This window comes from Netta rufina (genome assembly GCF_964035555.1).
Source record: "Netta rufina genome assembly, chromosome: 4".
NCBI lineage: Eukaryota > Metazoa > Chordata > Aves > Anseriformes > Anatidae > Netta > Netta rufina.
Window position 1 is genome coordinate 67511037 of NC_140127.1, and position 23636 is coordinate 67534672.

Sequence of the window (23636 nt, forward strand, 5' to 3'; positions counted from 1 at the left end):
CTATATAGATACATATACATATGTTAGTTATATACACATTATAAACAAATTATCTTAGCAAATAGAGGCAGTTTAGCTGAAAGAGCACAACAGAGGCTAACTTTGCTCTCTTGAGGAACTTAACTCCTTGACATGTTAAATTAATTTGCTCTGTATTCTCTTACACTGGACTAGCCGTTTTTCAACATCCAAAATAGCTTAGCTATTCTTACTATTCTTAGTTAGAGAACTATCTCTGCACTTCACTGAAACCTAACTACATCCAGCATCTTAAACCTGGGACAGTGCTCCCAGGGAACTGAGAGAATTAGACTGAAGCTCTAACCCTAGTGTAGTGAAATCACAGTAGACCAAACATAGTTCTAATAATTTCAATAATCTTGAAGAAGTAACAGTTTGTAGCAAGCAACCATATACTGAAACACAATATTGACTTACCTCTTTTTTATCATGTGCAGGTACATGGTTAAAATATTCACACGCCTGCCAAAATAAAATATTTTCTTCACTAAATTCCTTCCGCAGAAATTCCTAGGGTGAAAATAAGCAAATAATTAAGAGCATCATAAAGAAAAGAAGTTACTTGTGGTTTTTCACAGTGATAATTCAGTCCAGTTTTAATGCATGTCCAATATACGCCTAGTGCTTTCCTCTCTCATTTCTTTTAAATGTATACAGTTGAAATTAATGCATCAAGTTGCAATCACATCATTTTCACATACAAAAATGAAATTTCATGTTAAGTAGTATATATACACTAGTGAATAAACCTAATAAAAATGTAAATAATGTATAAGTACATTAAAAAATTATACCGTAAACCAGCTGCCTTTAATTGCAGTACTAATAATAGAATAGAATAAATGTTTATCAAGCAGTGTGCATAACCAATTGCGTATTCATTACAGCAATTTTCTGCATCACATGCCCACTACAAGAATATTTCATCACTGCCTGTTTATGTGTTCAGATGGATTCTCCTTGGAAAAGACTTTCTTAGAGGAAAATAAAATCTCTCAGTAAAACAAACAATAATCACGTTTATATTACAGCATCCAAAGGTCCAAATAAGGACCAAGATCCCATTCAGTTTGAAAATTGTACAAAGACATACTGTCCCTGATTCAAATCTGTGTAGTTCAATTTTGTCTCAGCATATTTCTTGAAAGCATTTTACCCATTATTAAAAAAAAAATCACTCTAAAAAGTAAACTTGGTCCTCTAAAAACTCTCCAGTGACTCATTTAGTTGGAACAATGCTTGTTTATGCTTTAGAGCTTTACCTATCAGCGTTTAAGTGAAAAGAATTTAGGTTATCATACAAGCCACAACCTTCACTCAAACATCACACTGCTATCACTCAAGTTTCCTTAACATTCAAGGCAGTCTCAGAGGAATCTTCACAGAAATACTTAAAACTAAACCTTATTTGTCCTTTTAGGACTTGCACAGAGTTCAGAGAGTCCAACTGTAAAAAAAAAAAACAGTTGAGACAGACTACAACACACAGAGCCTAAATGCACTAGCAGCCTCTCAGTTTAAAATATAAGTTTTTATGCCTAACCTGAAAATTAAAAAATAAGTTTAAAAAAAAAAAAAAAAAAAAAAGAAAGAAAGAGAGTAGTCAGGGGACACGACATTGCTGTGTCTTACATGTAATTACAGATTAGAAGAGAATCAAATTAGTGAGCAGGAACTGGAACCCAACTGCCTACTTCCCCACTCTGTGCCTTCACACCTCCAGAAATTTCCTCTTTGCCTTCTTTTTGGCCACGTGATTTTGGCACAGCTGGCTGCACAACAATTAGGAAGACTGAATGGAGCCCCACTTGGAACATTACATAGCCTAGTAGCTGTCAAAATATGGCTGGGAAGCTGGAGATGTGGGTTTGAACCACTTGAGGAGGGAACTGCAAACAGGTCTCTCACTTCCTGGATGACTGCTCTCATCAACAGACTATTATGCAAAATGTGAGTATTTGCAAAACATGCAAAATCTCTTCTTCAAGAGTAATTTCTGCTGTGTGACAAAGCTGTCCTCAGGAAAGCCTCTGCATTCTGAATCCCAAATGGACCCAGGTGCTACTATGAAATCGTAAATTACATGCTGATGGTCCAAGGTTCTTGAACCCTGGTGGATATCTGCGCCATCTGGCTAGTTGTACATGTAGGTGATTTCCTTCTGAGTCCATGGGCTTTTAGAACTTCCCTTTGAAGGAATGTTAACTTGTTAAATTGCAAAGGCATTTCATCCAGCTACCATGATTCTACTTTACGCCAGAGTTCATGGCATTACAGTATCCAGGTAGCAGGTAAAGTTGAACAATGGCCTTGGATCTCTCTTGGGCCTCAAGAAAATGGTAGTGCACAATAAATTTCAGCACTCCCTTTCTTTAAATTGAGTATTTCTTTAACACATGTATTTTTGTAAAGTTGATAAAAATAATTTTTAATTGGAATGAGAAAAAGTGAAACTTCCTGAATTTAATATCCGAGATGGCCTTTTGCTAAACTGAAATGCAATATTAACATTTAATCTGAAAACTCAATAAACACCAGTTACTTTCAAACTTCTTAATAAAAGTTTTAAACATTCATAGTACTAAAAGACTGCAGCAATTTCTTATGTATACATAAGTAAGCCCACTGATGGTTTACAAGTAACAAGAAAGGACAACTAAACTTTCAGTAAAACTATATCCTTTTTAGGTGGATTCTAACATTCTATCAAAATTGTAATTTTTCTTTCAGTATGAGAAGAATCTCAATATCTAAGCAAAAATGCTGATGGCTCTTAAACTACACTGCTAAGAAAAATGGAAAGACGGGGAACTTGATATCTAGGATGTATTATTTTGCTTTTACTTCTGTTTCCTCAAACAGGCATTCACTGTTAATCTGTTTTTCATGTCCCCTCACCATTTAAGCTGGAAGTCTGACTATTAATCATTTTAATGTACTTTCATATTAAGTGAAGGAGTTACTGCAGATTCCAGAAATCTACATCTCTTGTACCATAAGTTTCTTTATGTTCTGTTTGAGAAAATTATTTGGGCAGCACAAAAAGTCCTTGTACAACATATACAGAATCAACAACAGACTTTCTGAGCAACAATGCAAAACCATATACCCCTCAATTTCCTTATATGTAAAATAAGGATGATACTATTTATAACTTCATAAATGTCCCGTGAAGAAGTTTAATTTGTGCTTTGCAAATACTCAACTCTGTTCCTGAAAACTGCAGCTTTAACCACTGCTCTTAAAATACCTAACTACTTCAAAAAATATTTCTAAAAAAGGTTTTGCAGGAAGATAAGCCACTGTATCATCAAAAAAAAATCTTCTGCATGGTTTCCAACATTTCAGTAAAGCTTCCAAACATTTCAGTAGACAAATATGTGAGTAAATCATTAACTCTTAGAGATCTACTGAAACTTTGCCTTTTTCTTGTAAAAAGTCAAGAGATACAAAATATAAACAAATAGAAACGTTATACAAAATGTGGAATCTTACTAAAAATTCTGGTACAAAGAAAAACATACCCTCCATTTTATCTGAGATTCAGATAAATGAATCTCAGATGATTCAGATTCAATGAGATTCAGATAAAATGGAGGATAATTCATTAAAATACATGTATTACTATGAACTCTTACTAAGCTGTAAACCAGTTTAAACTTAAAAGATGTTGAGATAACCACTGTGCAACAACGAACTCTTATCTCTTGTCCTATGTAGGGATAGCATCACAAAAGGAAAAAAAAAAAAGTATTACAGCAGTGATATCAGGTACTTTGAAAGGCCTCGTACTATTTCTCAAACCTTACCGAAAAATATTTAACACCGAGAGGATCCTGAAGAAGACGCTCGAATGAAACTGCCCAGCTTGCAACTCTTCTGTCCCGAAGTCGTCGACAGCTCTGTACGCTGGGAAGACTAGCATTGCTACTGAGGCTGTTCTCACTGATGCAATCTTTCAAATCAGTACTATTCAGCTCTGTTAAAAAAAAAAAAAAAAAAAAAAAAGTTAATAAAATATTATTCACTTTTACTCTTTCCTCTGCAGCATGGTTTTCTTCATTTATCACATCTCTTTCACAAGCTCATAGTAGTGCAGACTTCAAAACCTCTCTGCATTGTTTATTAGGGGCACCTACATAGAAAATAATAATAACAACCATCTCTCAATTTTATTCTGTTGCAAAGAAAATCAAATGAGCATCTTAGCGGCAATGCCCTACCAGAAGCAAAAGGAGCAAGCAGCGGATTCTGCTAACACTCCTCACCACATGGACTGCAATCTTTTGTAAGGTTACCCAAGGAAGATAGGTCTTTAAAAATCTACCACTTACCAGAAAGTGGGAAAAAAAGAAAAAACTATTTGATGACAGAAGATTGAAAATTGTATGAAATTTTACTATCAGTAGTCAGAGGCTTTCTGAAGTGTTTCATGGAATGAGAGATTCTTGCTAAACGCTGAAAGCTTAGGAGAAAAACCAACTTAAAATAGTACTATCAATGAAAATGAGCTAGTAATGGATGTCCTCCTTATCCTTGGGAAGCAGATGGGTCAATCCATAAATCCTAATTTGATTGGGGGTTTCTAACAAAAACAGGGATCCAAGACTACATTCCAAACCCAAGTCAGCAATCAGCAACTATCTGGGGACCTCAATGTTCTCCTAGTCTGCATGACGCAGCACCCAGCAGGACACTTCTAAGAGGAGGCTGCTTCTCATCCTGTCCTTGCTGGGGTATTTGGGGGTCTTCTTGACATAAGTGATCACTAGAAAAATTCTACAATACCTAAATTCTGTTATACCTAAGTAGCCTGCTTTAGTAGAATAATTTGCATATCTGAATAAAACATTTTCCTAATGAAACAACCAAGAGAGAATTAAACTACCAGTGTTTTCAAACAGCATAGGAATAAAACATTCAAAACAGGAGATTACATATCACTACTTAGATTCATACACAAAGCAACACTGAGATGACACACTCATTAGCCACCTCATACAAATAACCAAAAGGAAGAAATAATAATAATGGTATGATGTTGCTTCAATTTAACTGCTAAAATGGTAGCTATAATAGTATATGGAATAAGTGAGAATAACAGTGGCAGGCTGTGGTCAGATCTTGAAGATGGCAGGTGGCAAGCAATACTGACTCAGAAACTCAGTGTTACCCTACATTCACTCAGTGCCCTCTTTCAGGATGAAGTTGAGAAACGACCTGATACTTTAAATCTTGAAAAGAACAGAAATGGCTTTTGTATTCTGAAAGACAAATAAACAAGAACCCATAGAAAAATTAGGAAAATACAACCTTGTGCAGCAGCATGACTGTTGTAACTTCAAGTATTAAACTAAACCCTATTTTTTATATATCAGTAAATACAGTACACACAAAAATATTGAAGAATTGACCACTTGCTCACATAGTGGAAAACTGAAAGAAATGACTCTTCTAAGGAAACAGCAGGGAATTATTCACACACTTGTCATTTATTTGTTGCATGTCCTTTTACAAACCACTACTCTCTCCATCTCTCAGCTTACACAAATGTAAAATCAATATAGAAGTACTCACAGTTACCCACTTCACAGAGTAGGTCTGAGGTTTAATTGTGAAGACATAACTGAATAAAGTCTTGAACAACCCTGTCTCAAAATGGACCCTGCTTAGAGCAGGAGGTTGGACCTGAGACATGCCAAACCAAGTGAATTTGTGATGAAGGGATAAAAACAGGTAGTCATTCAATTATTTGAAAAATTAGCAGTAACAGATGTAAGAAAATACGTTCCTCAAATAAAATAACAGTGTCCTCAATAATTATATGCCAAATAGAAAATCAAAGCTTAAGATCACTCTAAATGCAAGCTGATTGAGCAAACTGAATTCACAACCCCTGAGGAATAGCCTATTCTTTACAGAAACATTTTTATTGTTGTTTATTTTCCACAGTTAATCACACAGATAAACTAAAGCAAGGAGTAATTTCACCAAAATTACTATTCTATAAGATCTCTCAAGGTCTTCTTTTCTGTTATATATTTGGAATGATTTTGCCTTTCCAAATTCTGTGTCACCAAACATTATTGTTCATCCCTGGAAGTATGAGCTTGGATAAAAGGGCCATTGAAAGATGGTTACAAACACACCAAAAAGTCATAAACACTGTTATAAAGATAAGAAAATTTAAAGAAAAAAATAGTTCTGAAACTTCATTTTTGTATGTATTCTGTAGCTTACCAATATTTACTAAGAATTAAAAGCTAACTACTGCAATTTTCAGTAAGCAAAGCTATTGTTTAAGCAAAATGTTGCAAAAAAAGATACAGAATTAGATTAGAGGCAAATTAAAATGGGTATTTTCAATAAGGATAATATTTAAGGAACATAATAATACATTAGGCATAAAAATATTTTTTATTTGCCTAATGGTCATATTAATCAAAGCTAATGAAAAAGACTCAGCAAATAATGCTAAATATCCTTATAACAAATATTTATTCACTTTCTCCTGTAAGACATATCAAAGAGCATAACCAAGTCAACTGTTAGCCTCATTAGAGAATACCTGTCACCACAGTGAAACTATTGTGAAAGAAGCTAATGTGAATCTGAAGAGAATTACAGCTAAATTTATTACCAGGAGTATTTTGCTTTAACTCTGCAAGTGGATACGTTCTATTTTACAGTCCAGGATATAAATAGACACCCACTTCTCGATATATCTGGAACAGTTTCAGATGTTACTGCCTCACTACAAGAGGGTTCGATGCCCGGAGTTCTCCGGTGACGAACGATGAGTTTCCTAGGCCCAAATGATGAACATTTCCTAGGCCCATTGAGGCAGACTCCAAAAGGTAAACTCATCCCACACACCAAGCTGCCTAACCCTAGGTGGGTGACAGGAGGAGGTTAGGGAGTAGCCACAGGAACTGCTCAACCCTAAAGGGCAAGTCACAGTGCCGTAGGACTCCCAGGGACTGGGAAAATGGTAGGCACAGCGGTCTTTGGAAGAGCAGCTTCTCCCTCCTCTCAAGAGTGGCTGTTCAGCTTCCCCATGGTAGGGAGGAAGACCAAATTGCAATTACAGTCCGGGTGTTTACACCAGTCGGTAACTGCTAACTACCTCTAATTGCTAGCAGCTGCTCACTCTCCAGCTTGTCAGAGTTACATTTGCTATAAACTATGCTGGTTTCTCATTCCTCTGATAGGCTGCCGACTCTGGAGGTCCCCTGAAAACAAATGAATCAAAATAAGACTGCATTTTCAACAGCTCTGAGAGCTACTGGCACAGGTCCTCCAAAGCGTTAGAGCGGCATTAAGGGCTTACTCATTCTCAGTAAACTGTTTCTGTTCTGTTGGACTTTATTTAGCTAACTCAGATTTTCTTCAGAAAGTACCATTAACCCTGGCACTGCTTTGTTTTCCCTTAAAAAGGAAATGCAGTCAGTTTGCTTTACGAAGGGATACAGATTTCTGCTAGAGTACCCGTTAACCTGGAAACGAGGCAGAACAGGGTTATTCCCCAGGACAGGGCTTGGTTAAGTACTTGTATCAATGGTTGTAATTAAGTTACAGCATGGTATAGCAGTATGCAATCTAGAATCAGAAATAAAGATGGAAAAATATCACCAACTCTCACAGCACGACGTAATTTATCCAAATCACACTTAAATGCAGAGTGCATAAGCTGTAACTCCTGTTCCACTCCGGTTGCAGAGGAATGCTTCCCCTGTAAGCCTGCCGTGTCAGGTTTCCTGACTCACACCACTTGCATTCCTTGCTACACACAGCCCACCCTGCAAAGGAGGAATAGGGCCACTTTCCAACCCAGTCACCTATTTCCTCTAACGATCACTCTGTGCCCTCACACCTAGAGCCCTGACCCCTCACCCTCAAACATTTTAATCACACGGCTGTGCAAAGCTTCCAAATACCTTCCTTCCTTCCTTTTTCCTTATTGTGCAGCTACACTGACCCAGCTTGCGTTACCTGTAAAAGGAGGCTCCTTACTGAAGCATCAGGAATCCAGTGGCCCTACATTTATTTCTGTTCTAAGAACCACCGCACCCAGCGAGGAAGTACCACTGCCTGTGCAAACTCATTGGTTCATTTATTACCATCTTCAAACACAGAACTGAGGAAGAATACTTCCTAAAATCCACACAACCTTTTACACCTTTTGTGTTTACACAATAAAGTGTTATGTAAGAAAATACACACATTTAATCATCTACAATCTTCAAAGTATTCAGGATAAAATGGCTTTGAAAGTTTTGATTTAAATCATATAAAGCAATATACATTTTAAATCATATAAAGCAAAATCTGAATGCAATTAAGGATATTTTTGTAAGCATTTTTTCATAAAATCCATCTATATTTCTTAACCCACTAATACTTTTTTATTATTGTGAGCAGCTCCACATACTCCTAGTAATCATCTGAATGCACGCACTCATATAATTAAGATATTCCAGTTAATCACTAAATACATTACCTGGATAAAGCTGATACGAACCACTGTGGTGCCACTTAATCAAATACTTCAAGGCATTCACTGACAGCCATCCTTCTGAATCCATACCAAGTTCAGCTGTAACGTCCCAGAACCCATTGGGTGAAGGCTGGCCTCACTGCCCGGCACATTGCTCCTCTGCGACTTTGGGATAAGGGAAGCTAACACGTCCTCCTCCGGCAATTCCTGGTAGCTTTTTACACCATTCTAAACAAATCGATTCTTTACCCTCATGGCTTTAAGCAGAGGAAGCCAATAGTATACTTAACACAAAGCACTATAAAAATGCTCCATAAATAATTGAAAGAAAAGACCTTTTGCCACTGCTGCTAAAGGAGCTTGAATTATTTATGTTAGAGTGGAACACAGCTACAGCACGCACTGCCAACGGAACTGAAAAATAAGTCATATACCTGCTGGAGGAAATAATGCCTCTGTATTTACAGTTTAAATGGTAGTGGTTTGTTTTATTTTGGATATCATTATGGATTTCTTGTGCTACCTTCTTTAGTTACTTTTTAGAATAATAGACAATGTAAAAATGTATTTGAAACATCAAATTCCTTTCAAAAGATTCTCTAGGACCTTTTCCTTATGGAAATTCTTTCTGGATGATGAACACTAAAACCAGAAATGAGCTGACGCAACAGCAAAGTGGTATCTCAGGAAAAAGACATGCCTATAGTATCTGATGTACTTTGGGATGTGGAAATAATAGACTTCAGCATCGCGGAACTGATCTCTGTAGGGAATAGCAGGTAAGAATTGAGTTAGAGATTCTTAATAGAGCTATTAAGATACCTCACCACCTGGGACCATCTGTCTGGGAGATGAATGACGGTGTACTTTTATTACATGCCCTTTGACCTTAAGGTTTGCCCTTTGTAAAGTGCCGTCTAGGCAGGTATCAATAGTGAAAGCCAGAAATTAGCTGGGGACTAATGATCATCCCTGAGATGATTTAGATTGCGCTGCACTCAAAACGTCAGCCAGGCTGGGGCATGCTGTGTCAGCACGCTCCTACTCCTGCTGTAGCAGGAACGTATAGTTTCCAGGGTGGGAAGTAGGAGCAATCTGCTAATTACCCTTGGTTGTAGTAACATAAAATGGTTTCTACTGTTCCCACAGCATAGGTGCTGTAACTGATCTATAGCAGTGATCTTGCAGCAGTATTACAGTTTGCATTCTGATTGTCTGCAAATTCATTAAGCAGGTCAGATACAGGTAGAGTTGCAGCAGGCATCTCTGTAGCATCTCTGGAAACACCGTTAACTCAAGGATCCATATCTTTTACCCCTTTCACAAAGCCCAAGCACGTAGTTTAAGCTAATGACAACATCATAGCCTTGCCTAAGCAGAGTTACCATGTAAAACTTTTACAAGGGGTAGATGGTTTCCAGTGCCTGTCTCTGATGCAATAAAATCCATATGACATGAGGCTTAATTGACTTTGGAAAAAAGATGTGCAGAGAGAGTTGTGCCTCCTATTATACGGAAAGGATGTATATAAACACATTATTATTACTTTTCAAACATCAATTTCCCTTCCCAGACTGAAGCTTAACAACAATGTTTATACCATACACATGTACAAACACTCTTAGTCTAGGGAGAGAAATACACACTGCTATACTAATAGCTACAGTGGTGCAAATCTCTCTAATTTAGATGTTCTCTAAAATGTGCAAATCTGTGGATCTATTAATGAATTAGTGAAATTGGAGAAGATTGGAAAACTTCAGTGCTGTGACAATTTCAATAAAAGTGAAAGCCTGAAAATGTAATTCAGACATGAATCAGAGCTTTTACTCAATGAAATGGATTAGGATTTTCCTTCATTTCAGTTTTTCTGGGTATATTCTCTTTGGTTCTTATTTTTCCAAACTTCTTTCTGGTATTCAAGCATTTATTCAATATTACTTATCAGAGCTCAACTACTACATCTTACATAAATTATGCCCCCTCTTCACTGGGTACCATTTAAGAATGAAGAGAGTCCGTGTTAAATCTTCAGCACTAGCTGAAAAAATAGTAGGTCATACAACTTGGCAGAAAAATACTTATACGTTCCTATCTGTTCTCTCCCCTCTGCAACCTACAAGGGCCCTCAGATTTCAATTCTTCACAAAACTGGATAGAATTAACTGCAAAAACACAGTTACCTATGGAATTGGAAAGAAATGCAAGTAGCCATACTGGAAAAACTGAAAATAAGTCCGATCTTCAAAATAAACTTTCAGCTGGAAGCTTGAAATGACTATCAGATGAGTAATATCACAGGGATCTCCAAGTTTGGGTAGGCAACAGGAGTAAAACAATTTTCACTAATATAGGAGGAGAACCTTCGAGGAAAAGAGACACAAGTGCATCCTACTTTTAGCTAAAAAAGATCAATCAACTTTTTTGTCCATCAGCACCTGGAATTTAATCCAACTACATCCAACCAGAAGTCTGTGCTTTGTCTTCCTTGATGTTTATATCAAAGAGGTATCATCCAGGGAAAAATACATATTTTTCCCACAAAAACAACGGCTGTATTTTAGACATAGAAAGCAGAACAGACAATTATTTTCTGTTTCAATCTGTTGCCACTTTGCAGATCAGACAAATACATTACAGAGTCTAGCTTCTCATCGGGACAGAAGTACTGTTAGAGCAGTAGACTGTCAGCAGTGGAGAAGAAAAATACCTTACAATGAGTCAGCCAGCCATTGGAAAACGGCTCTACCCAAAGGACTAAAACAGTAATATTTCTCAACTGTAATTTTAATATTGCAAGAAATCAGAAATTAAGACATGATGGAATTTTGTGAAGACTATTGCCACTTTTGCACTTATATTTGCATGTAATATAAAAAAATTATCCTTACCATTTACAACATTTCTTCAGCTTTACAGCACTAATTAGAACAGTTTGTCTCCTTCATATCTAAGAAAATTGTCTTTTTAGTGTTGTGAAAGAACACCAAACATAACAATATGTATGTAAGTGAATTTCTCTGGAGGATCAATTGAACCAACTCCTGCCAAGCAAGACAAGTGAGAAAAACCATCTCTTTTATACTCTAAACTACACACATTTCTTTATTCCATTAAGGAAGCATACTTAAACTGTTTCAATTAACTTCAAAGATTCAGAGAAATCAGCTTCTAATGTTTAACAAAGAGTGGACAGTCCTTTAAAGCATTAAAGCCATTTTAAAATCAAAACAAACAAGCTTAGGTGACGCAAAGAGGAGCTTACTTAGAAGTACTCCAGGACTGCAAAAGCTTTATGCTGGGATTTTACAATTATCAAATTACTTACCCCCTTCTCAAAAGGCATCACACTATAAAGAAATTTCAACCTTAACCTTTTTGACTTCAACAGATTATAATTTAGCAGCTAGTGCATCTCTCTTCAAAAGCCAGCAGTGTTTGTAAGGGACAATAAAATACAGAAGAAGATTTTATCTAGCATCCAATTATATGAAAGACATCTAGCTCTGCCTTTTCATTATTATGAATGAAGAATCCTAGTTATAATAAAAACGTGTATATAGGGAGATATATGCCATACACACACACAGAAAAAATCAAATCAGTGAAAGCATGTGAACATAATCCTGCAGCATTTCCACTGGTGTAGCTCCTGCAGAAGTCACAAAGTGCTGCACCACTTTGGACTCACATCTTGTAACATATCACCTTATTTACCACATGCTACATTGCTTAATGGGGAAAAATTGATTCTTTTTCGTTATAAAAGTAAAAACATGCTTCAGCTTACCTCCATCAGAGACAGTTGCTGACTGCAATAAGAAAGAGAAAAATAAGTGTTACTTAAGTTTCATGACAAGTGTTAGAAATCTCTGAGCTTCACAGATTATTTGAAGTGTTAGTTAATTTTATCATCATATTGTTAATATAACAGATAATGTGAGAGACGAAAACCTAAATATACCAGCTGTTATTTTCTCACAGGTGTTTCCTCCCCACCATGAAAATCTCCCCTGTCCTTTAAACCACTCCTGGAACTTGATCCCACAAATATTTACTGACAAAGTACTTCCTGCTGTGAGTAGCAGCAGTGATTTCAACGTCCTTTTTGGATGAATAAAGTCCATCAGTTGGTGTATAGGAGAAAGCAGATAGCTCAAAAGTGACCAACAAGGACTTAAAATGAAAAGAACACCTCACAGACCTTATTTTGCTGCATTATATGGAGATAGGTGGAATCAAAATTAAAAGTCAGATGTTTTAGCAGTCAGAAGATTGAAAACTTCCCCTGCTGATGGTTTCTGACTTCCACAGAGCCAGAAAGGTGTAGGAGTGTTTTCAATAAGCTAGGACTGAGGTAGAACTCCTCACCATCTCTAATAGTATCTTACATCATGTTTTCAAGGACAATTAGACTTCTTAGTGAAATGTTGAAGTTCGTGTGTTTATCAACCCTAACCATCTCACCTTTGAAAGCAAACTACCTCAAGGCAGCTAAGATTTCTCTAAAAATCAACAAGGTGAAAGCTTCCCAACCATGTCCTCCAGAGCTGGCACCTCAACACTCAGCTGAGTGAAAGACTGGAAGGACAGCTGATTTTTAGATTGAAGCTAGTACTGATTTTCAGTGGCTGTTAAAACTTATTATTAGTTTAACTTGGAAATAATCTTGGAGAATCTTTCCTCGATCATTTAAAGCATCACTGAGCCTTAAATAACTTCCTAAATAGTTCAAAATTAACTCTCCTGTTTTGTATGTCTGCTTAAAGAGCTAGGAAAGAATGCCTTATATATCTGTAATATTTCCAAGACAGAAAACACACAGAAGAAAAACCAGGCATATAAACACAGCTCAAGAGAAAAGCTGCCTATCCATAATTTGTCAACCTTGGTAATAAACATTCCCTCTCCCCCTCAAAATCCACAAAAACCTTTAGTAATCTTTAAACGAATAATTTCTTTTCCCTTCTTCCTTTATTTTTGTGTTTCACTACAGCATTTCATCCTGCTGTTGATGCTATCTGAAGAACATTGCCTTCTATAAACTGCGGCAGCACCATCATTCCCATAATCAGCAGAGGATCTGATCTAGTTTTTCATAAAAGTATTCTGGAATTTTCAAAGTCTAAACTAATCTCTATTGACAGCATTCCTCCAGTGCTAGTTCAGATAAACACAAATCCATCAAAAAAAAAAAAAAAAAAAAAAGATGACCCTTCTTGTTAAACTACACAGAGATAAAGGCTTGTGAATCTATGAAGCATAATAAGATAGTCAAATGTGTGTCTAGGCCTCCTGCTTGCTTAACAGCACTGTTTTGGATATCAAAAATGCATTTGTTATCAAAAATGCACTCAGTGAGGTGTAAGACATCTTTTCTACTTCTCTTTTGCATGATGTTTAGCAAGTATATTATGCATTCATAACTTGTAACTTAACTCATCTTCACAATCTAGAAATTGTAATTTACCTTCCTGAACCATTTTACATCAAATTTTCAAGGACAATTAGACTTTTTGTAAAATTTTGAAGTTTGTGTGTTTACCTACCCTAAACTTCTCACCTTTGATCGCAAATTACCTTAAGGCAGCTATCAATAGAATTGCTTCTAATTTCTTATTTGCATGCTGTACAGACCATAAAATCACAGAATATCCCATATTGCAAGAGACCACAAGGATCGAGTCCAACCTCTAGGTTGGACAGCCCAAAAAATCAGACCTTGTGTCTGAGAGCATTGTCTAAAGGCTTCTTGAACAGCTTCTTGAAGAGCTGATAAATAAAAATCTTTTTTTCTCAAAGAATTAAGAAAATAAAGTAGTAGCATCACTTTACATAGAAGACAGAAAATAAAATTTAAAAAAATCTACTTTCAAAATGTATACATTTTAGGAACAGTCATTTATTTTGGCAAATTCCACGAATCTAGATGAAAACACCAAGTATGATTCTCCTTCATGTTTGTGAAAGGTAAGAAGATAAATTAGCAGGGTTCTCATGATAGAAAAAGAATATTTCCACTAGTTTTGGAAAAATGGTGTGATTTTGCAGAAAAGATTATTACAGTGAAAAATTGCAGTGATAGGACCACTTAATTACATTTTGTGGACAGTGAGATGGAGTTTTACTTAAAGCCATTTAGCTTGTTAAGGCAGTGGGCCTCCTACACACCATGAGCTGGCTTTGCCTGTTTGTTTATTTTGAATGCTTTGGCTAATGCATGTTAATTGCATATATCAATATCTCAAAATTTCTCTAAGCAAGGCCGCCTTAGTAATTGTTATGTTTAAACATACCAAAAAAAAAAAATTGAACCCATAGGAAGAACAGAATTTCTCATCTAAATACCAGCCACCTTTTTTTGTTCTAAGATATTCCAAATTCCCTTTGGCTTCCTCTAAAATTACCCAGCACTTTCCAAGGATATCACTTTACTTTTTTAGATCACAGACCTACATTTATTATAAGAACGTTTCTTTAAATTCAGCTACGTATCTGAACTCAATCCACTTAATTCAACAAAGCCAGCTGGAAACTAAAGCTTGTAATTATTGTGCAAGAATGTACAGTAATGTGTTCAAAACATGTTTGTGAATACTTAGAAAACTTAATATAAACCTGTCAGAAACTGCATACAGTCCACATTTAGACAAAGCAGTTTTTCTTCTAAACTGTTCAGCTGAAACTTGTCTAGATTTGTCCACAGGTGTAAGTTGCAAGACCAGATTTTTTTAAATACTATGATGATCTCATTTTAAAAATTCAGTATATGGTGGGGGCTGGTTTTCATTCTTCACTGTTCATGCTCACCACCACTGGAGGCTCTTCAGGACAAAATTTGATCTCCTATATATATATAAAAATTGATTTTTTGATGAAATCTAACACTTACCATATACCTACTAGGAAGTACCTATTAGAAAACATAACTATTGCAAAGCAATAAAATGGAATGGTTCTTTTATGTAGCCATTTCTGAAAGATGAGGAAAGATACCATATGAGCCTGTGCCAGGTAGGGTCAAGGTGAAGGTCAAAAAAAAAAAAAAAAAGGCTGGACAAATGACAGGATATATGTATTCTTTCTTTTTGTGGACTATATGAACTATCACTCTGAGATAAAATCTGAATTGTATTCAACCCTCAAGTCTTTCGCAACCAGATAAGAACTTAAATTAGTTCTTCAAATTACTCTGACTTCCAAACTGGTTTAGGGAAAAGCCCGTGGTGTGTGCCAGGAGCCTGATGGCAACAAGTACCAAAATGTTAAAAAGAAGTCAAATTTAGGAGCACAAAAATGTCTTCCAGGGTGTCTCTTCACCGGAACTCTGCTTGCTCCTCCGGCTGGATTAGCAGCTGAGCTGTGCAGACACACACACGCCAGCGGTGGTGGATGCAAGTCTCTTCCCTAGACTTCAGGGCAAGATCTTGATCCCTGGGATCCAAGCGAGGAGCTTAGCGCCAGGGCGAGCAAGCTGAGCAACGGCTTCCCACTCAGTTAGCACACACCATACCAGACGCTTTAGGTCTCTGTAAAACGGCAAATGCTTCAGCATATATTAGATAGCATAAGGTTCTGGTTAAGGGAAAACATGTAAAATTTCTCTTTGGATCACCTCTCTTTGCTAGGTGGAAAAACCAGAAGGGCCCATGAGGTTTTTGATGTCATGTTCAGGATCTGCTTGCAATACAGCTAAAAGAGGATTAGCTTACAGTAATTAACAGGGAGAAGACTACTTTATGAGGATATAAACTTCTTATTCCAGAATAGATCCAGACAACATAGCCCCAACAACAGGGGGGAGATGGAGAGAGGGCATAAAGGAGAATGCAGTTCAAAAGGTTGAAGCAGCCTGTACCTGTTAGCTCCCGTGATCTCTAACCTGAGAGATGCGTGCACCACTGCATGACACTACTTTGATGACATCTTTCAGCTGACAAAAACTCTCATCCAGGAAATCCGCTTAGATCCAGAGAGAGTCCACCTTTACATGGATCAGGTCCCAGGTAATTAACTAAGTACCAACAAGCTCTGCCACAAAACCATGATGCCGAAAAACAACAACAAAAAAAATACTGTCCATATCCCAGACTATTTTGAAGAACTAAAGCCATGTGTACAGACTACCCAGGTAACTCAACACAAAATGTCCTTTTTCACCTCCACAGGATTTGTCATCCAAGTCAATAGTCATGCTCAAGTGCTCAAGGAAAACAAAGGGAAAGATGAGGGGACTGGGAGGGGTGACACACGCTAGGAAATGCCAGGCTTTAACAATAAAACGGAGCAACGTGAAATCATCTCTGTTAATAGAATGTGGGTGAGTACCTTCCTGAGGGGAAAAAAAAAAAAAGCCATATATATTTTGAACTATTTCTGAGACACACAGGGATAAAAAGCTTTAAACAGAGTGAAAAAATACTGTTCTCTGCTACCCTACCCATGACAAAATCACAGACTAAACAAATATCTATCTCTTTTATGGGCATCCAGAAAGATTCGGGGGAAAGGGGATTTGATTTATAAGTGACCTCTGTGTGTCCTTTCTAAAGCACTCTTTCTTCCAACATAGGCATTGACTTTTTGCAGCACCCAGAGCTCTCTGACTGCTGCCTGTGGAGGCTGTTAGACTTACTGATTACAGTTTTACACTGCCCTCTCCTTTCCAAAAGCCCCTCTAATTAGGCATTTCGGCATAGAATAGCTTCCCTAGCTCCACTGACCTTCTAAACTGATTAGCTCATATAATTTCAATATACAAAATAACTTTGGGACACTTGTCACGTTCTTCAAGAGACGAAGCACTGAATACCTACAGACTCGATACGAAAGCCAACTTTCAAACATCCTGTCCCTGAGCTCAGGGAAAGCCCAGCACCCAGCCAGCTGCCTCCTGCAGCCAGCTTTGTTCCAAGTCCTCCTCACAACACCTGGAGCAACTTCTCGTTTTGCCAAGCGTCCCCTGCTTTTGCAAGCAGGTCCCTAGATCTTAAGACACGCTACTCCAGGACTTTCATTGCCTACATGTATTGTTATCCTTTAAATGCAGTACAGTATTAACATTGTACAAATGCCAGGAACTCTGATGATCTCTGGGAGGGGGATAATGCCTCAAAATACAGTTAACATTGCCCTAACATTTGAAATCAAAACCAAGTCCATATTACTTACATATTAATTCTAGATTTTCCTGCTAATAAGTAACCTCACATATATATCTCATCTAAACATTAGTGTAATATTATTTTTATCCTCAGTTTAAAATATGATTGCAATTAACTTAGTGATATAGAAATCTATGAAAAGGATGTCCCTTTGCAATGCCTCTTAAAGGAGAAGTCTTACATAATTTAGCTTTTCAATTCTCTGCCACCCAGTAAGTGCTTTTACAATAGCTAATACAAAAGTATTAGAGAGGTACGAATTCACAAAGAAAGAAAAAAAAAACACAACTACTGTACATTTGAGTCTATAAAAACAACACATGAACAGTAATGATGTGAAATCCTTTAAGAAATAAATGTTCAACATTTTTACCCCAGTCAAAACCAATCTTATCATGTATGAACACAGTGGCTTAAATATCAAATCCATCTCTTAAATTATGTTAATAAAGATATATACAAAAATATATGCAGTTTACCTACAGAAATAATATTGATATAATGGTACAGAAAGCATGCACAACATACACTGCACAGAATTAAGAAAACAGACACAGATTATAAACTCTCTGATCTTTTAGCTTTATACATACTGGGCACAGTTCATAAATACATCTCAAAATCTGAAGGTTAGCTGGTACAGTAAGGTTCCCTTCACTCTTCTATGATAATATAGCCAAATGTTTGCATTTAGAAAGGAATTTTAACTCAAATACTTTAAAGCAAAAAAGCTGAAAGGCTAAATAAAAAGCATTCTGAAGCTGATAACATTCTTCTCTGTTTTCTTGCCAATAACAATAGCCCCTTCTAATTTCTCACTGCAACGATGCCTTGCTTTAGCTAAATATAATTCGTATCACTTACCCGCTCTTCATAAGAAACAGCAGTTATTTTTCCTAACAGTACTCTTCCTAAATTCATCTTCACTTAATATGGAAAAAGCATTTCCTTAGCACATCAGCTTCTCAAAGATTAAACTAAAAAATTCAGCCCTATTCCATGCCTGTACATGCCAGTAAAGTTTAAAGGCATTTCGTATGAAGTTCTATTTTACTCCCTTTATGTTACCCATAGCAACAGGCCAATGCAGGAAGCTGTGGTTCGTCAGGGATTCAGATTAGATCTCAATTATCTCTCACCAGAAAAGCTAGATCGTTTTATATAAATCGAGCTGATTGTATTTTAAAGCGTTTCCTATACGAAAATCGGGAAAATAAAATGAAGTTGAATCGTGCAGCAGTCCTGAGCTCGAGAAAGCAGATTTCCAAAATAGTTTTCAGCCAAACATTAGTTAATCACCCTAACGTTACTTATAGAAACATTTACGTTGTAAATCATTATTTTCAGAGGTTTACATAATGCAAGCCAGGATAAAATAAGACCTCGGACGGTCAATTCTGCTTAACTTTCCAGTGGTTCACACTGCCAATTGCAGGTAAAAATCCACAGTACAAGGAAAGTTGGCATCTTTGCCAGAGCTAGGTGCAGCCTGCTGTCACTAAAGACAAAATCCTCCTTGCAGAAATCAAGGGATATTCTGCCCTTCCTTCTTCGCTACCCCAGCCTATGCTTCATTGATGTCAAGGCAGCTCTGTGCACAGCGCCTTAAGGAGAGAGAGCAAAAGCAGCTACTTGTAATGCAAGAGGGAAGTGCTCCTCATTTGCTGCGGTAATAGTGTCTTCAGGAGACCGGGTATGGAAAGTATAGGATATCCTGAAGTTTGCTGCTGTGCTCAAGTAAATGGTGATAGTACCCGACACATCCCTTTCTGGTACTTTTGAAGTGACCTGAATGCCAGTTTTGCTAAAAATAATTGCCAGAATTACAAATTGAGAATGATTAGTAAACATTTTTTTTTATTATTTTTATGCTAGTGGGATGTCCTTGCAGCCAAGGCGGACTTACGAGCAGTAGCTTAGTAAGGGGGATCTCCCTCTTTCAGGGCAGCACATGGAATCCCCCACATCCACCCATCTGGTTCCGAGGATCAGCCCTGCTATAAAATCACCGGGAAGAAGGTGAATATTGCTCTGAACTGTCACGGAGAGAAACTGAGGCAAAAAGAAGTGAAGAGTTTTTACTCAGAACCTCACAGAAAGACTGGCTTGCCAAAGGCAGTCCAAGTCCGCACATCGTCCTGCTTCCAAATTTAGGATGAAAAGTCTCAGTAAACTGAGCAACTCAATCTCCCAGATTTAATTTAGAGTGAGCAGAGAAGAAATTTCAAGGTAATTACAGGTGCAAAGGGAGGAACCATGCTTTAACAAGCATTCCAGAGACACAAGCAATCTGCTGCCATGGCCAATGCTCATTTATTAACTGATTAGTTATCTGAATAGGCACCCCATTGCATTTCACAGTGCTGCCTTCCCCTAGTGTTTGATGCCATGAAGAAAAGCAATGGAAACAAATAGGGAGGTTGATAGGAAGGAATACGTTCTATAAAATCCTAAAATAAAGATGTAGGAAATATCCCATGATACTTGCAGAGAAGAGCCATTTCTGTGTGTATGAGTATTAAAACTATATATTTTTAAATGAAAAAAGGCCACTTAGGTCCGTTTAAATATCGCATACTTCTTGACATGAAACCAAGTGGGCTGCAGAATGTCTTTTCACTGTCAGTCAATACCTTAAACAACCAGAGAGCAACATTACAAATATACAGGTGATAGCATGCATAGTAATCCTCACATCGGATCAGTGAAAAGCACAAGTGGAGAGCTGTGCTGGGAACTCCCCTTTGGGGTAACACAGAAAAGCCTTTTATCCATAGTGTTCAGCTAACGATAAACCTAAGTCCTACAGGAATCACCTGCAATGCCCAAATGTGCCAGCACGGTTTTAACAGGTGTGTTTTCGACCCACAAGTACATCAGAGTGATTAAGGGGAAAAAATAAGAATACCTACATGTAATTGGATGTAACAGCAAGACTAGCACTGCAGCAGAGCCCCTGTGGTGGAGCACGGTTGGGAACAACCGTGTGTGGGCAACGTTTTGTACATCCTAGGCACTCCTGGTCGGCGTTATAAACCTAATGATCCCTTAGTTTAAACAGACCTCTATAGCTGTTGATTTTATTTCACTGAAGAACTGAGCATCGTATGTCCACATTTTTTCCATACAGTGACACTACTGACAAGAAACTCTACCAATTAGACAATACCAGTTAATGATAATGACTATGAAATGTCATGAGATTCTGAAAACCCTTGAAAAAAATCATTTACCTCTATACTCCATAGATTATTTTAGCAGCTGCCAGCTTCAAAATCTTATGATTTTGTGTATCATATCTGTAAACCATGCAGGTTCAAAGGTTGAAAGCAAAAGGAATGTTAATTTACAAAGCTATTAATGGAAAGTGTTAAAATATGGCACAACAGCTTTAAAAAACTTATTCAGATACACCAAAGACGACATTTCTAAACCCACATCCATCTGCTTACAAGCTAAACTGTGGGAAGGGGTAAAGACCCCAGATATGGTCGATCTGTTTTTCTCTTCCACCCTCCCTCCACTTCCTGCTCTTATTTTCGTTTGTAAGCTTGTTTTCAGAGAAGAAAAAGCTCAAGAAAAAGATAGAATGACAGGAAGCCTGGATAAGTTTGAACTTGTCAAAGGATGAATAGGATTTAATGTATCCTTGACTCCTAAAAGAAGAACACACACACAAAAAATATGAGGCAACTCGAAAGAGGCAACCCTCTGGATGAACTCTTGAACACAAATTCCTAAAGTAAATTTGGCATCAACAGAACACTCCTCCAAAAACTTAACTCTCATCAAGTATTCCTTGCTGCATCCCATGGTCAAGATAATAACAGCTACTTGCACGAAAGCCCAAGTAAAGTTTAGGATTTCATTTAGCTCACTGACCCCGAGTTTCTGTAAAGCAGGAGAATCACAACCTATAAACAAACAGAGACAACTATTCAATGAAAAAGAAATCTCTTTTCTGATTCCCCAAAATTTCTAGAGTCTGTCCAGATGTATTTTGGTGGAGGATTTGTCAGCTACGCAGCAGTAAACACACTGCATGTGGGCTACTGATTAAAAGAGGGAAGTTTCTCTTGTTTACAAGGTTGTGGTTTCCCTCTACCAATTTTAAAGATATAAGTCCTTCGTACTGCAGGGTTATACTAAGGAAAAATATTTTCAAGTCAAACTATTTGGAATGTGTTCGTTTATAAATAACTGAGAAAGAAGCTACCTTTAAATACCAAGACTTTCACTAATACAGGAAATTCAATGAAGAGGCTGGCTGCAAACGGCTGTCCCGAGTGCCCCCTGCTGTCTGCCTGCCTTTCCAAGACTGATGTACACACTTCAAAATGATAAATTCGGAAAGATTTGCCATCCAGAAATCATCACTAAAAACAAGTAGTTGGCTTTGAAAGTCATATTTTGAATTTTTAAATATGCTTCTGAGGAGTCTGACCACAAATAGGTAATAAAAAATACACTCGGTAATCTTTTTGAGACAAACATCACTGTTTCTCTTCTGTTGATCAACATCGTGTGACAGCTGAATTCCCTCCACTAATAAAATCATGCAGTAACAGCGTGCATAACTTGTACATCCAGATGGAAGATGAATTGCAGCTTAATAGTGAATTAAAATTAAATTACATATTAAGGAGGATATGATTAAGTGACAAATAGACGCATAAAGTCACTTCTGAATTTCCTACTACTATAGATGAAGCCTCTAAGAATCAATAAACTTTGAGGAAATCAGTGTAAAGCAAACATGAAAACTACTCATTTTTAACAAAACAGTGCAGATGTATCTTTCTAAGCTGTATCTTAGAGCAGATACAGAGATGTATCTTTCTCTTTCCCTTTTCATTTTAAAAGCTAAGAGTTTTGCTGATACACTTTCAGCATTAAAAGAAATTATACGTTGACATATATAAGACTAAATATAAATAATAAGGCTAAAATGTCAAAATTTGATAACGCATTTAGGTCCTTCACTTACAAACTGTGTGTTTTCTGAGCAGCAAAAAGCTAAAAGCTGTCTGAAGTCTTTACACCTCAAAATTCTATATTCTACTAATACTCCTCATTTATGCTAGTAACTCATCCTATCTGGATTCTCTTTTATTGGAGAAAAATCCAGCTGGAAGAGAAATCAGTTTAGCTGTACACCTTAAAAAGAAGTGTAACAATTCGAAGGTAACTTACAACTTTTACAACATTCTTGCTTTATGGAAACACATCTAAAAGTACAGTGAAAATTAAGTGACTAATTTTTAAAAAATAATAATTAGAGAAACATCAGTATGTATACTATACCTACTCTAAATTGTAAAAGCAATGTCATTTAAAACATGTCTATTAAAATGGTATATTCTTAATTTCATAACAGAGCTTATATAGAAAGTTAACTTAAATTCTTATACTTACGAACTTTGTCTCTTTAAAAACTCATTGAATCCTTAGAAGCATTATTTATCACATTTCACTGCAAGATTTCTTAGCTTGGAAGGCTACTCATTAAACCATACTCCTGATTTCTGTTCGCTTTAGACAAACAAAACTTTATACTTACAGACACTTGACTATCAGTAAAAGTTTTCTCCATGTATAAATAGTTTAATAGCTCATTGTTAAGAAACAGTCCCTTCAACTTTATTATTAAGCTCTTTCTGAACACATATTTACTTCTTCCAGAGTCCAGTAAAAAAATGAAGCCTCTCTGTGTGTTGCCCTATCAACACCTCTCCCATTCTCCTCCCTCCCCAGCACATTCTCCGCCCTCAGTGGCTCAGTATCTTCCCATCAAAAGGAGCAGGCAGCTCGTAAAATGTTGTTTAGGCAGGTCCCACGTAACAAAAAAAGGCTTCTCGAAAGACAACAACGTGCAGCTGAGAAGTCTGCTAATGTAAAATGCATTCGGTAAAGGCCTACAGGACTCTGACTTCAACTTCTGTCCAAACTTGTTT

At 36.9% G+C, this 23636-nt stretch overlaps 1 protein-coding gene across 2 annotated transcripts in view; it reads right to left on the minus strand.

Moving 5' to 3' along the window:
- The window catches only part of RGS12 (regulator of G protein signaling 12), a gene marked incomplete at both ends in the record, with an annotated part of 81121 nt that overhangs the window by 29469 nt on the left and 28016 nt on the right, over window positions 1-23636 (minus strand). For both annotated transcript variants that reach the window (XM_084285689.1, XM_084285688.1), the window contains 3 exons: window positions 439-531; window positions 3831-4000; window positions 12309-12330. In XM_084285689.1, the coding sequence (XP_084141815.1) occupies window positions 439-531; window positions 3831-4000; window positions 12309-12330 (285 nt within the window). The remainder of the gene's footprint in view (window positions 1-438; window positions 532-3830; window positions 4001-12308; window positions 12331-23636) is intronic.